Source organism: Cebus imitator, unplaced genomic scaffold (genome assembly GCF_001604975.1).
Source record: "Cebus imitator isolate Cc_AM_T3 unplaced genomic scaffold, Cebus_imitator-1.0 Scaffold391, whole genome shotgun sequence".
Lineage (NCBI taxonomy): Eukaryota > Metazoa > Chordata > Mammalia > Primates > Cebidae > Cebus > Cebus imitator.
Genome location: NW_016107706.1, coordinates 808256 through 820029, shown reverse-complemented (window position 1 = coordinate 820029; position 11774 = coordinate 808256). Strand labels below are relative to the sequence as shown.

Genomic DNA, 11774 nt, shown 5'->3' with positions numbered 1-11774 from the left:
ATACCATTTGTTCAATCTTGTCCTTTTTAACTTTTTCAGTGAAATTTCCAAGTGAACATTTAAATCTGAATTACGTCCTGTTAAACTGTTCTCCAGGAAAAGAAAAGAAATTCTTAAATTTTTGTTTAACTAACGTTTAAGTTTGTTGTGTCGAACAAACCTGCCTACGTTTCAGGTAAGGAAACTGCAGTTTAGGCGAGAAAGCCGCTCAAATTCGCAGGTACAAGGGGCTGGGTAGCTTCAGTTCCGCGCTCTGGACAGGAATTATGGGTAGAAAAGGGCACAGGGCGTCGCTGTGGCACTAGAAACCCCAAACTCACGAGCCCTCCAGATCCGACCAGGCCACCGCCATCTGCTACAGCCCGAGAGTCCGCGCAGGCGCCGCAAGCCCGCCTTCCGGAAAAAGGGGCCCAGTTCCGGCGGCGCTCAGCCCCGGCTCCGCCCTTTTTCCGCTCGACTTTCTTTGCCATTGGCTGGCAACAGAGTATATAAAAACGTCACTTCCTGGGGCTTGTCCTTTCCGCGCTACCTGCCGAGGGCTCCAAACGGCGTTGTTCTGGGTGAGTACGTTGTGACTTTTCTGGCGCCTCCTAAGGCCAGAAGAATGAGCTTTTTCTGCCCAAATGAGGGGCGCGAAGACTAGTAATGAAAGCGGTCAGACCGGCCTGTTTCTTGCTCGGCGTGCGCCATCTTAGGTACTGCCGCCCTCGTGGCCATGCTCGGGCCCGCAGATTCCCACGTTGCGGCAGGAGCGGGTGAGGCCGCACTCCAGCGGAGGCTCGAAACTGGGGTTCGGGCCGGGCCGGGCCGCGGGTGGCCGGGGGTGCAGAAGCGGGCTAACATCTCGTGCTGCCATCCCTTTGGACCCCCGACGCGGCGGTGAGTCGAGGCCCAGGCGCTGATCTTGGATTGGTCGGGTTTTCCGTTTGAACCGTGCAGGTCAGGAGTTGAGGTTCTTGGGTTTTGAGACAAGTGGTGACGGCGCAGCAAAGTAATCGCGAAGCATCCGCCTGCAATCTGTTTGAAAATAACTGAAACCAGTTCATACGTTTCTTTGCCTTTAGTTTGCATAGCCCAAACGTGGCTGCTCTTTTTATATCTAGGTGTTAACTTGGCGCGTCCGCAGATTTCGTTAACTCCTAAGAAGTGTTGAATTTGCATTCACGAATTTCGTCTAGGTTGGTTGGTTGGTTGATTTTGAGACTGAGTTTCAATGGCGCCATCTCGGCTCACTTCAACCTCCACCTCCCGGGTTCAAGCGATTCTCCTGCCTCAGCCTCCCGAGTGGCTGGGATTACAGGCGTGTGCCACCACGTCCGACTGATTTCGTATTTTTAGTAGAGACGGGGTTTCTCCTTGTTGGTCAGGCTGGTCTCAGACTCCAAACCTCAGGTGATCTGCCGACCTCAGCCTCCCAAAGTGCTGGGATTACAGGCATGAGCCACGGCGCGGGGCTTCCTCTAGGTTTATTATTTCCGTTATTCTGCTGTCCACACCATTTCCTCAGTAAGATGTGCTGCTGTTGTATGATATGCGGCATGTATCTGTTAACATTAAAGTTCTATTGTCTTAACCCCTTCACTGCTCAGTGTCTGACACTAGCGGATGGAATCTTTGGTTGTTTTTAAGGATGTGTCCCTACCCCACTTACTGGAATGAAAAGAAATAGGTTGCTCTTTTTTTTTTTTTTTCCCAGATTCCCGTCGTAACTTAAAGGGAAACTTTCACAATGTCCGGAGCCCTTGATGTCCTGCAAATGAAGGAGGAGGATGTCCTTAAGTTCCTGGCAGCAGGAACACATTTAGGTGGCACCAACCTTGACTTCCAGATGGAACAGTATATCTATAAAAGGAAAAGTGATGGTTAGTCATTGCTTTAATTTTTTGTTATTCCAGCTGTAAGTACAAATTTTCACCTTGTTATTCTGATGGTTAGTTCTGGGTAATTTCTTTGTATCCTCTTCCTCAAATGAAGCCAGAACCCTAGGTTGAAAACATACTCTAAGTAAATGTTCTGGTTGTTACTGGAAGAAAAGATTTCTGCTTCAGGGGAAGAAAACGTCAGTTGCCTGCGTTGTGGGACTTGGGTCGGGTCATGAATGTGACAAAGTTCGTTAACTGAATGTGTAATGTCTTCCATAGTGTTCTCACTTCATAGGTGCTTTTACAGCTATTCGACTGACTTGAGTGGAAAGTGGGGTAAGAGGTGGGAATAAACAATATGGCTTAGAAGAAGCAGAAGAGGGATGACATTAAGTTGGCTAAGATGCTTATTTTAGATATACAGCTACCAACCACTTGGGAGTGGCATTCTGTAAAGGAGTTTCAGGACAAATCTTGCATCAGTGCTGATAAAAGGGAAAGAGTGGCAGAAAGCCAGGAAGTCGATTCCCCTGCCCCTCTTTTTTAATCTTCAGAAAGTGTATTTTTAAGAACCGCTGATGGACAGTAGGTACAGGCAAAGTGAAAGGAAAGATGGATTTAGCCAACTGAATCCAGGCTGCACACTGTTAAAGCTCGGGTGGAGGCCTGTCTTGGCTCGTGAACTTCCGAGTGTCGGAGGTGTGCTACAGTAATGGCAAGGGTGCTCGCTAACCCCAGCAGAGCTTGCCTCTGTGGCTGGAGTTTGGTAGGACTCGCTGCTACATACACTAAACTTCTGTGACGCATGTTATCACAGCAGGTCAAGTGTTAAAAATCCTTCTGCCTTCACCTAGGCATCTACATCATAAACCTGAAGAGGACCTGGGAGAAGCTTCTCCTGGCAGCTCGTGCCATTGTTGCTATTGAAAACCCTGCTGATGTCAGTGTTATATCTTCCAGGAATACTGGCCAGGTTTGTGGAACAGTGATTAGTTTTTATATTATAGAAATAAAGCTTACAGATATTGTGAGACATACAGAAACGTAAAAGAAAACTATTCAGAGATCTTAAGTTGGACTGAGCCATAGAGATTACTCTTAGATGTCCTTTTCCTTTTAAGAGACGGTCACCCTCTGTTACCCATTGCCCAGGCTGGAGTGCAGTGGTGTGATCTGAGCTCACTGCAACCTTTGCCTGCTGGGCTCAAGCGATTCTCCTGCCTCAGCCTCCTGAGTAGCTGGGATTACACCATGTCTAATTTTTGAATTTTTAGTAGAGACAGTTTCACCATGTTGGCCAGGCTGGTCTTGAACCCCTGACTCAAGTGATCCTCCCGCCTTGGCCTCCCAAAGTGTTAGGATTTTAGGTGTGAGCCACTGCGCCCAGCCTATAATGACCTTTTCAACATACATGTTGGGCATCTCGCACTATGTCGAACTTATATTTTCATTTTATGTAGACTGCTGCCACGAAATATGTAGAAATTATCCCATTTAAGTGGCTTATCACATTTTTCCAGACTCGAAGTTTTTACCTTGAAATGATGAAATTCTGGGGCAGAAATTTGATGTCAACTGCAACATTTTTCAGAAAGCTTTTCTTAATCTAGGACACTACTCTTTGTTTTATCCAAGTCTCATCAGCAAGAAATTTTTAAGAATTTTATTCAGTCATAGTGACATGCCCTCCAAGTTAATTGAGAGGCCAAGGCAGAAGATCCCTCAAGTCTAGGAGTTGGGGGCTGCAGTAAAAATCTGGTCGTGGGTCACTCATGCTTATAATACAGGTACTTTGTGAGGCTGAGGCGGGTGAATTACTTGAGCCCAAGAGTTCAAGACCAGCCTGGGCAAGGTGGCAAAACCCTGTCTACTAAAATTAACAAAAACTAGCTGGGTGTGGTGGTGTGCGCCTGCAGTCTCAGCTGAGGCTGAAGTGGGAGGATTGCTTGAACCCAGAAGGTCGAGGCAGCAGTGAGCCGAGACTGTGCCACTGCATTCCAGCCTGAATGACAGAGTGAGGCCTTGTCTCAAAAAAAAAAAAAATCTGCCAACTCGAATGAAAAATACCTCAATTTATATTTTTGAAAAATGACTAGTTAATGGCCGGGTGTGGTGGCTCACGCCTGTAATCCCAGCACTTTGGGAGGCCGAGGTGGGTGGATCATGAGGCCAAGAGATCGAGACTGTCCTGGCCAACATGGTAAAACCCTGTCTCTACTAAAAATACAAAAATTAGCTGGGCATGGTGGTGGGCACCTGTAGTTCCAGCTACTTGGGAGGCTGAGGCAGGAGAACAGCTTGAACCTCGGAGGTGGAGGTTGCAGTGAGCCAAGCCACTGCACTCCAGCCTGGCGACAGTGAGACTATCTCACAAAAAAAAGGCTGGTCAGTAGAACTTGATCTTTTTTTGCCACAGCTCCATTAACGGTCTTTCTGTTGAGAAAACTAGTGGATTTCTTGAATTGTAAGGGTTCTAACAGGGATTTCATTCATCCCAACAAGACAGATTTAAAAATTGTGTGGTAAGGACTCTGTTTCAGTGTTGACAGGGCAGGTTCCCGTGAGTGTTTTTGCAGAGGGTTATTCGTCAAACTGACTTGTTACTGGGACCACACAGTTTGGTACACAGTAGAAAAGGGGCAGTTTTGATTATTGCTGTAGAATGAAATGAGTGACAGTACTTGCTTGAGAAAAATACACTGAGCATCTAGATGGGGCCAGATAGTATTCCTAGGTGCTTGGGATGTAGTAGAGAAACAAGACTGCCTTTTAATACATGGGGAAATCTCTGGAGAAGTAAGAGGTTAAGGAAAGCTGGTGTTGCCTGCTTTACATGGAGTAGTGGTGATTAAATTAGCCGGTGCCCAGAAGTGCTTGCTGGGTGCCAGGCATTGTTCTGTGTTAGGTGTCTTTAATACTTAACCGTATGAGGAACTTGGAGGCATGTGAATGTCCTGAGCAGTTTAACTCAAAAAGTCACCCACTTGGTTCTTAGAGCCTGGGAAGTGTGGCTCTGGAGCCTCCAGATACGAGGAAGCCAGTGAACCAGACACCTGAGGGTGGGAAGTGCATTCCAAGCAGAGGGCCTAGAAGTGAGGGCATGTCTAAGGTGTTTTCTGGCTATAGTTTTGAAAGTACTTTTCAGTTTATATAGAAAACAGAAGAATTAATGTTTTCAGTGTTTAGTTTTGATGCTTGCATTTTTGAGGAAGTGGGTATTTGAGGGTTTTAGCTAGATAGGCTCTTGCATGTGGTTACAGAACTGGGTGTCAGCATATGGGGAGTTGCTGTGAAGTATCTCTGGAGTACTACGAACTTTTAATTCTTCAAAGAGGGCCGTGCTGAAGTTTGCTGCTGCCACTGGAGCCACTCCAATTGCTGGCCGCTTTACTCCTGGAACCTTCACCAACCAGATCCAGGCAGCCTTCCGGGAGCCACGGCTGCTTGTAGTTACTGACCCAAGGGCTGACCACCAGCCTCTCACGGAGGCGTCTTATGTTAACCTACCGACCATTGCTCTGTGTAACACAGATTCTCCTCTGCGCTATGTGGACATTGCCATCCCATGCAACAACAAGGGAGCTCACTCAGTGGGTTTGATGTGGTGGATGCTGGCTCGGGAAGTTTTGCGCATGCGTGGCACCATTTCCCGTGAACACCCGTGGGAGGTCATGCCTGATCTCTACTTCTACAGAGATCCTGAAGAGATTGAAAAAGAAGAGCAGGCYGCTGCTGAGAAGGCTGTGACCAAGGAGGAGTTTCAGGGCGAATGGACTGCTCCGGCCCCTGAGTTCACTGCCACTCAGCCTGAGGTTGCCGACTGGTCTGAAGGCGTGCAGGTGCCCTCTGTGCCCATCCAGCAGTTCCCTACTGAAGACTGGAGCGCCCAGCCTGCCACGGAAGACTGGTCTGCAGCCCCCACTGCTCAGGCCACTGAATGGGTAGGAGCAACCACTGAATGGTCTTAAGCTGTTCCTCTGTGGGCTCTTAAACAACATATAAGATTCATGGAAAATAAACATCGAGTTTCTAAAAGTTGTGTTCATTTATTTTGGTTTTTTCAGATCAGAATACCAGGGATTTCATACCAAAGCATAACAATAAATACACGTCTTGGCATGAATTGTACTTCTGAAGTTCACTGTAGTGTATATTGCTTTTCACTTGAGAGTTTTCCTCAGCTTTCTGTGTAGAGAACACCTGTGTCCTGAAAATAGGTGTAAGTGGTTACATGTATTTAGGTGGTCACTTCAGGAATATTTTTCCAAGGCCCTGATAATGTTGACTTTTATTACCATTAGGGTAGGTAAATTCTGTAGAGCTAAGGTTTTTATTTTTGAGACTGTTCCTCTCACTTAGGTTAACTATTCCTGGAAGCCCTGGAGAGGCAATGGCCCCACGTTGAGAGACATACATTACCCCTCTTGTCAGCTTGCCTACAGGTTCTGGGTGAGGGAAATTTGTATGAATACATAAAAATTAATGTAATGCTTTCCATATTTGTCTTTTGTTTGTTTTGAGACCGTCTTTCCCAGTTTCCCAGGCTGGAATACAGTGGTGATCTCAGTTCATTGCAAGTTCTGCTTGCTGGATTTAAGTGATTGTCCTCAGCCTCCTGCCTACCTGGGATATTAAGTCTGTACCACCACACCTGGCCTTTTTTTGAGAGGGAGTCTCACTGTGTCACCAGGCTGGAGTGCAGTGGTGCGGATCTCATGCTAGCTATGACCTCCCCCTCCCAGGTTCAAGCAATTCTGCTGCAGCCTCCTGAGTCGTTGAAATTACAGGCAGATGCCAGCATGCCCAGCTAATATTTTTGTGTTTTTAATAAGAGGTGGAGTTTCTCTACGTTGGCCAGGCTGGTGTCAAACTCAACTTCAGGTGATCCACCCGCCTCAGCCTCTGGAAGTGCCAGGATTACAAGCATGAGCCACCACACCTGGCCCGGTGCTCACTCTTTCTTCCCACAGTACCTTGGCCTCACCAACAGACAGTGGCTCAAGAAGCTCTGTCCCTAATCCTTGAGTGGTGGGCTGGTTCATGCTGGTGTGAAGACCCCCATCCCATTATTGCCCTCTTCTTAGAACGCCTCCAGCACTACTTGGACAGTTTGGGCCAGCTCCTCAGCCACTAGCCTCTATTTTCATCTGTTTTTCAGCTGAGCTTTTATCTATGGAAATAGGATATTCTACCTGGAGTGTTAGGATCACCTCCTAAATAGGATACTAGAGATAACAGGTATTTTAGGGCCCTTGCCCCATTTGCTATCTGGCCTAATTAATGCCTTATCCTAGCCCAAGAGGCTTCTCACTTTTGCTGTATGCATAGGAAATTTCTAGCCTTCAGCCTCGAGAGAGGAGCCTGCAAGTCTGGCTGCACACAGGGTCCCACCAGCTTTCGGCCTCAGGATAATGGAACATTTTAAATGCTTCCAACTCCACAGAAAAGGTGAGTTACTGTAATTGCCATTATTCAGATCTTACTTCATTCCTCCGATAGCCCTTGTTTTGTTTCTTCCATTTGACTGTTTCTAAGTTGTGTCCTCATCATTCCTCATCATCGTTAGTTCAGTGCTTTGAGTAAAGTAGTTAAATTCTGCTGCTTTTAGAAAAATCACAGATTTGCCGGGCGCGGTGGCTCAAGCCTGTAATCCCAGCACTTTGGGAGGCTGAGGCGGGTGGATCACGAGGTCAAGAGATCGAGACCATCCTGGTCAACATGGTGAAACCCCGTCTCTACTAAAAATACAAAGCATTAGCTGGACATGGTGGCGCGTGCCTGTAATCCCAGCTACTCAGGAGGCTGAGGCAGGAGAATTGCCCGAACCCAGGAGGCGGAGGTTGCGGTGAGCCGAGATCGCGCCCCTGTACTACAGTCTGGCGACAGACGGAGGCCGGTCTCAAAAAAAAAAAAAGAAAAATCACAGATTTGTATTTGCACCTCTTGGGAGAAGAACTGAAAAGTTGCTTTGAAAACAAGAATTAAAAAATTATTTAAAAATAGAGATGGGAGTTTTGCAATGTTGCTTAGGCTGGTCTTGAACTCCTGGCCTCAAGAGATTATCCCAATTTGGCCTCCCAAAGTGCTGGGATTATAGACTGGAAGTCTGAATTTATCAGTGGAGGAGTGAGGAAGAAATGAACCCTTTGAAGAAAGTGGTTTGCTGAGGGAATACTCTGTCTACAGAGGGCCCCATGGACAGGTTCCAGAAGGCCTCAGTACAGATGCAGGATATGAGAACTACAGCATCTGTAAAGTGGGTCCTCATGGTGTCTTTCCCCACCCCCTGGTTACTGTCATTGTGCTCATATTCCTTCTGATTTCTAATTACGTTTATTTGTGCATTTTCTCTTAGTGCAGTATTACTGAGTAGTCCACAGACCATGCTCACTTCTGACATCAATTGCAAGTTTGGGAGGTCCCCAAAACCACCCCAGGTCTTTGTTTTGTTTTGAGACAGTCTCTCTCGGTGATATAGGCTGGAGTGTAGTGGCATGATCTTGGCTGACTGCAATCTCTGCCTCCCGGGTTCATGTGATCCTCCCACCTCAGCCTCCCGAATAGCTGGGACCATAGGTGTGTGCCACCAGGCCTGGCTAATTTTGTATTTTTAGTAGGGATAGAGTTTCACCATGTTGGCCAGGCTGGTCTTGAACTCCTGACTTCAAGTGATGTGCCTGCCTCAGCCTCCCAAGTGCTGGAATTACAGGTGTGAGCCGTCAAACCTGGCCCACTCTCAGGTTTAATGATTCCCCAGAAGGACTCTTAGAACTCACTGAAACTGTGATCCTCATAGTTACGGCTCATTACAGTGAAAGAACAGATTAAAATCAGCCAGAAGAGGAGCTGCATGAGGCAGAATCCAGCAGAATTCCACACTTGGAGCTTCAGTTGTCCTCTCCCAGTTGTGGCTCACAGACAGTGCTAAAGGACCCCTGCAACAATGTGTGACAATATGCAGGAAGCATGGCCAACCAGGGAAGCTTGCCTGAGCCTTGGTGTCCAGGGTTTTGCTGGAACCTGGTTATGTAGACACGGTTGACTGTCCATGTGGCCGACTTTTAGTCCCCTGCTCCTCCAGATACAGAGCAGGTACTGTGTGGTCTAAAGATCCCGTCACAAATTAGTGTGAGACTATCTGGCCTGGGCAAAGCTCCCAGATAAACAAAGACACTTTTTCTTTCTGAGATCACTCTTGGGCCTAATAAAAGTCTATTCCAAAGATGTACTCCAATATCTCATTTATTGTCAAAGAAGGAAGTTTTAGAAAGCTTACTTGTGTCCTGCCTTCCAGTGATCAAAGTTTCAGATAGAAAAATCACCTTACTATCCAGTTAAAAAAAACCAGAAACACAAAACAAGAATTACTTCATTGCCCTATTGTATTTAAAAAGTAATCTTTAATAAAGCAGGACCCAGAAAGAAAGGAAAAAAAGGAAGGAAGGGAGGGAGGGAGAGGGAGCTATGACTGCTGCTCTCCACCCTGCGTAGAACAGTGACACCTTGTCAAAAAAAGGTTTCAACAAAAATGAAATATCACATGCTGATAACTCTAATAAAAAGAAAAAAATAATAAGTGTTTGCTTTAAAGACATGTTTTTTTCTTTTGAGACAAAGTTTCAGTCTTGCTCATAGTGAAATGGCTGGAGTGCGGTGGTGCGATTTCGACTCTGCAACCTCTGCCCCCCAGGTTCAAGTGATTGTTCTGCCTCAGCCTCCTGAGTAGCTGGGATAACAGGCATGCATCACCACACCTGGCTAATTTTTGTATTTTTAGTAGAGATGGGGTTTCACCATGTTACCCAGGCTGGTCTCGAACTTCTGATCTCAGGTGATCCACCCGCCTTGGCCTCCCAAAGTGCTGGGCTTATAGGAATGAGCCACCGTGCCCAGCTCTAAAGATGATATTGAAAAAAATCATAATTGCAGTTGTTTACATTATTGTGTTGTTAGCTCTGAGTTAGTATGCTCAAATTCTTTATTCTGTGTAATACGTGTGGAAAAAGTTTAAATCCTAGGTTGCCCCTGGCATAAATCTCTAGACTCAACATCTGGAACTCTGTCTCCATTTTCAAGTTAATATATTCTCAGAGCTTGAAAAATAATTTGAATGATTGCCTAAGGAAGCACTAATCCATGCTGAAACATATTTTCTATAGCTAAAGAGCCCTTTGCAGCCAGTTTTTTTTCAATATTCCTAGAATACAAGAGCTGGCTGAACTGAAAATACTGATAGTATAATCAATAAGTTACACTTGTTAAACAAAGAGTAAAGAAATATAACATCTGAATTCTTTAAAACCACAAGCCTGAGGAACATATCCGAAGCACTGACTAAAGCATTTTCTATCTTAACACTTCTAGAAAAACATATTACAGAAGCTTTCTGTTCTATTTCAGAAGGCTTCATTGGTTTGAAGTGAAAGGAAAGCAAGACACTAAACAAGTCAAGAAAAAGCCTTAAATACCGTGAAATATTTACTAAAAAGTCACTATAATTTGCAATGTATTTTGCAGGGAAAAAAATGGAAGCAAGAATTGAATGCCTGTGAAACCAGTAGGCCTCTGAGAGTTTCACTTTATTTGCAAAATAAGGGATTTGGTTACGTGATCTCCAAGTTTTATTTTCTGCCAGATAGTCTGTGGGTGACCAGGCATTAGAGATCCCCAAATGATCTGATGAAACTCAATGTGGGAATGAACAAAGAAGTGAGGTCTCCCAGGGCCACTCAGCTGCTTGGAGGCAGGATGGAGACTGGTACCCGGCCCTCTGAAAAGCAAAGCCTTCTGTGCATCGCACTTCCAGGCGTGGATCACGCTGAAGCAGCCCAGTTCATTTCTCCCTCACTGTGCCCTCAACAGCAGCTGCCAGGTGATGGGACAAGGTCTGCTACAAATCACAGCCCTAAGCATGATTGGGACCTGCAGTGCTCAAATCTGCACAAAGGCTGATGACATTGGTAATTAGAATGCAAGTTATGCTCTGTGTGATTAACAAAGCTGCTGCAGATGCTGAGAGATCTAACGAGCTCCTTATATGCATGGCTGGATGCTAGCCCTGCCTTCACTGTTTAGCTTTTCCAGTCTCTGGTTCCGTGAGACCGAGTCCAGCTTTTCCAGTCTCTGGTTCTGTGAGACGAGTCCGTAGCTTCACATGTAATGCCTTTGCTCTGCTATGTATTACTGGAACTGGGTGTGAAGATACTTGAAATCTCCAAATGTTCAAGCATAACGTAACCTTTTTTCCCTTAGTAATCAAAGAGACTGTTACACATTTATACAGTCTATTATATGCTATATGCATAATCTGTTTATGTTATTTTTAAAAATAGAATATTTCTCACAACTAATAATAAACTAAAATGGAAAGACTGGATAACATTCAATTTCTTACTCATTTAGTCTCTGAATGATTTTCCTTTAATAAAAGTATCATGTTTGTTAATGATTCCATTCGTAATCTCTCTTGAAAAAAAACATAGGCCGGGCACGGTGGCTCAGGCCTATAATCCCAGTGCTTTGGGAGGCCGAGGAGGGCAGATCACTTGAGGTCAGCAGTTAGAGACCAGCCTGTCCAACAAGGTGAAATCCTGTTTCTACTAAAAGTGCAAAAAATTAGCCGGGCATAATGGTGCATGCCTATAATCCCAGCTACTCGGGAGGCTGAGGCAGGAGAATTGCTTGAACCCGAGAGGTAGAGGTTGAAGTGAGCGGAGATCGGGCCACTGCACTCCAGTCTGGGTGACAGACTCCATCTCAAGTATATATATATGTATGTATATATATATATATATATGTATATATATATATATGTGTGTGTGTGTGTGTGTGTGTGTGTGTGTGTGTGTGTGTGTGTGTATATATGTATAGTATCCAGGCCAAAGGAGGGAGGTCACTTGAGCGTGGGAAAGT

At 45.6% G+C, this 11774-nt stretch overlaps 1 protein-coding gene and 1 non-coding gene across 2 annotated transcripts; both read left to right on the top strand.

Annotated features, from left to right (window-relative positions):
* The first annotated feature begins 465 nt into the window (after window positions 1–465).
* On the top strand, window positions 466–5897 carry RPSA (ribosomal protein SA). The gene is made up of 4 exons (XM_017508347.2): window positions 466–560; window positions 1697–1862; window positions 2717–2835; window positions 5195–5897. The coding sequence occupies exons 2-4, from the start codon at window positions 1730–1732 to the stop codon at window positions 5828–5830; spliced, it is 888 nt and encodes a 295-aa protein (XP_017363836.1). The 5' UTR covers window positions 466–560; window positions 1697–1729; the 3' UTR covers window positions 5831–5897.
* LOC119468202 lies at window positions 2499–2649 on the top strand. Its single transcript, XR_005196848.1, has one exon. It is a non-coding gene; the product is annotated as a small nucleolar RNA SNORA62/SNORA6 family (small nucleolar RNA).
* Window positions 5898–11774: the final 5877 nt, after the last annotated feature.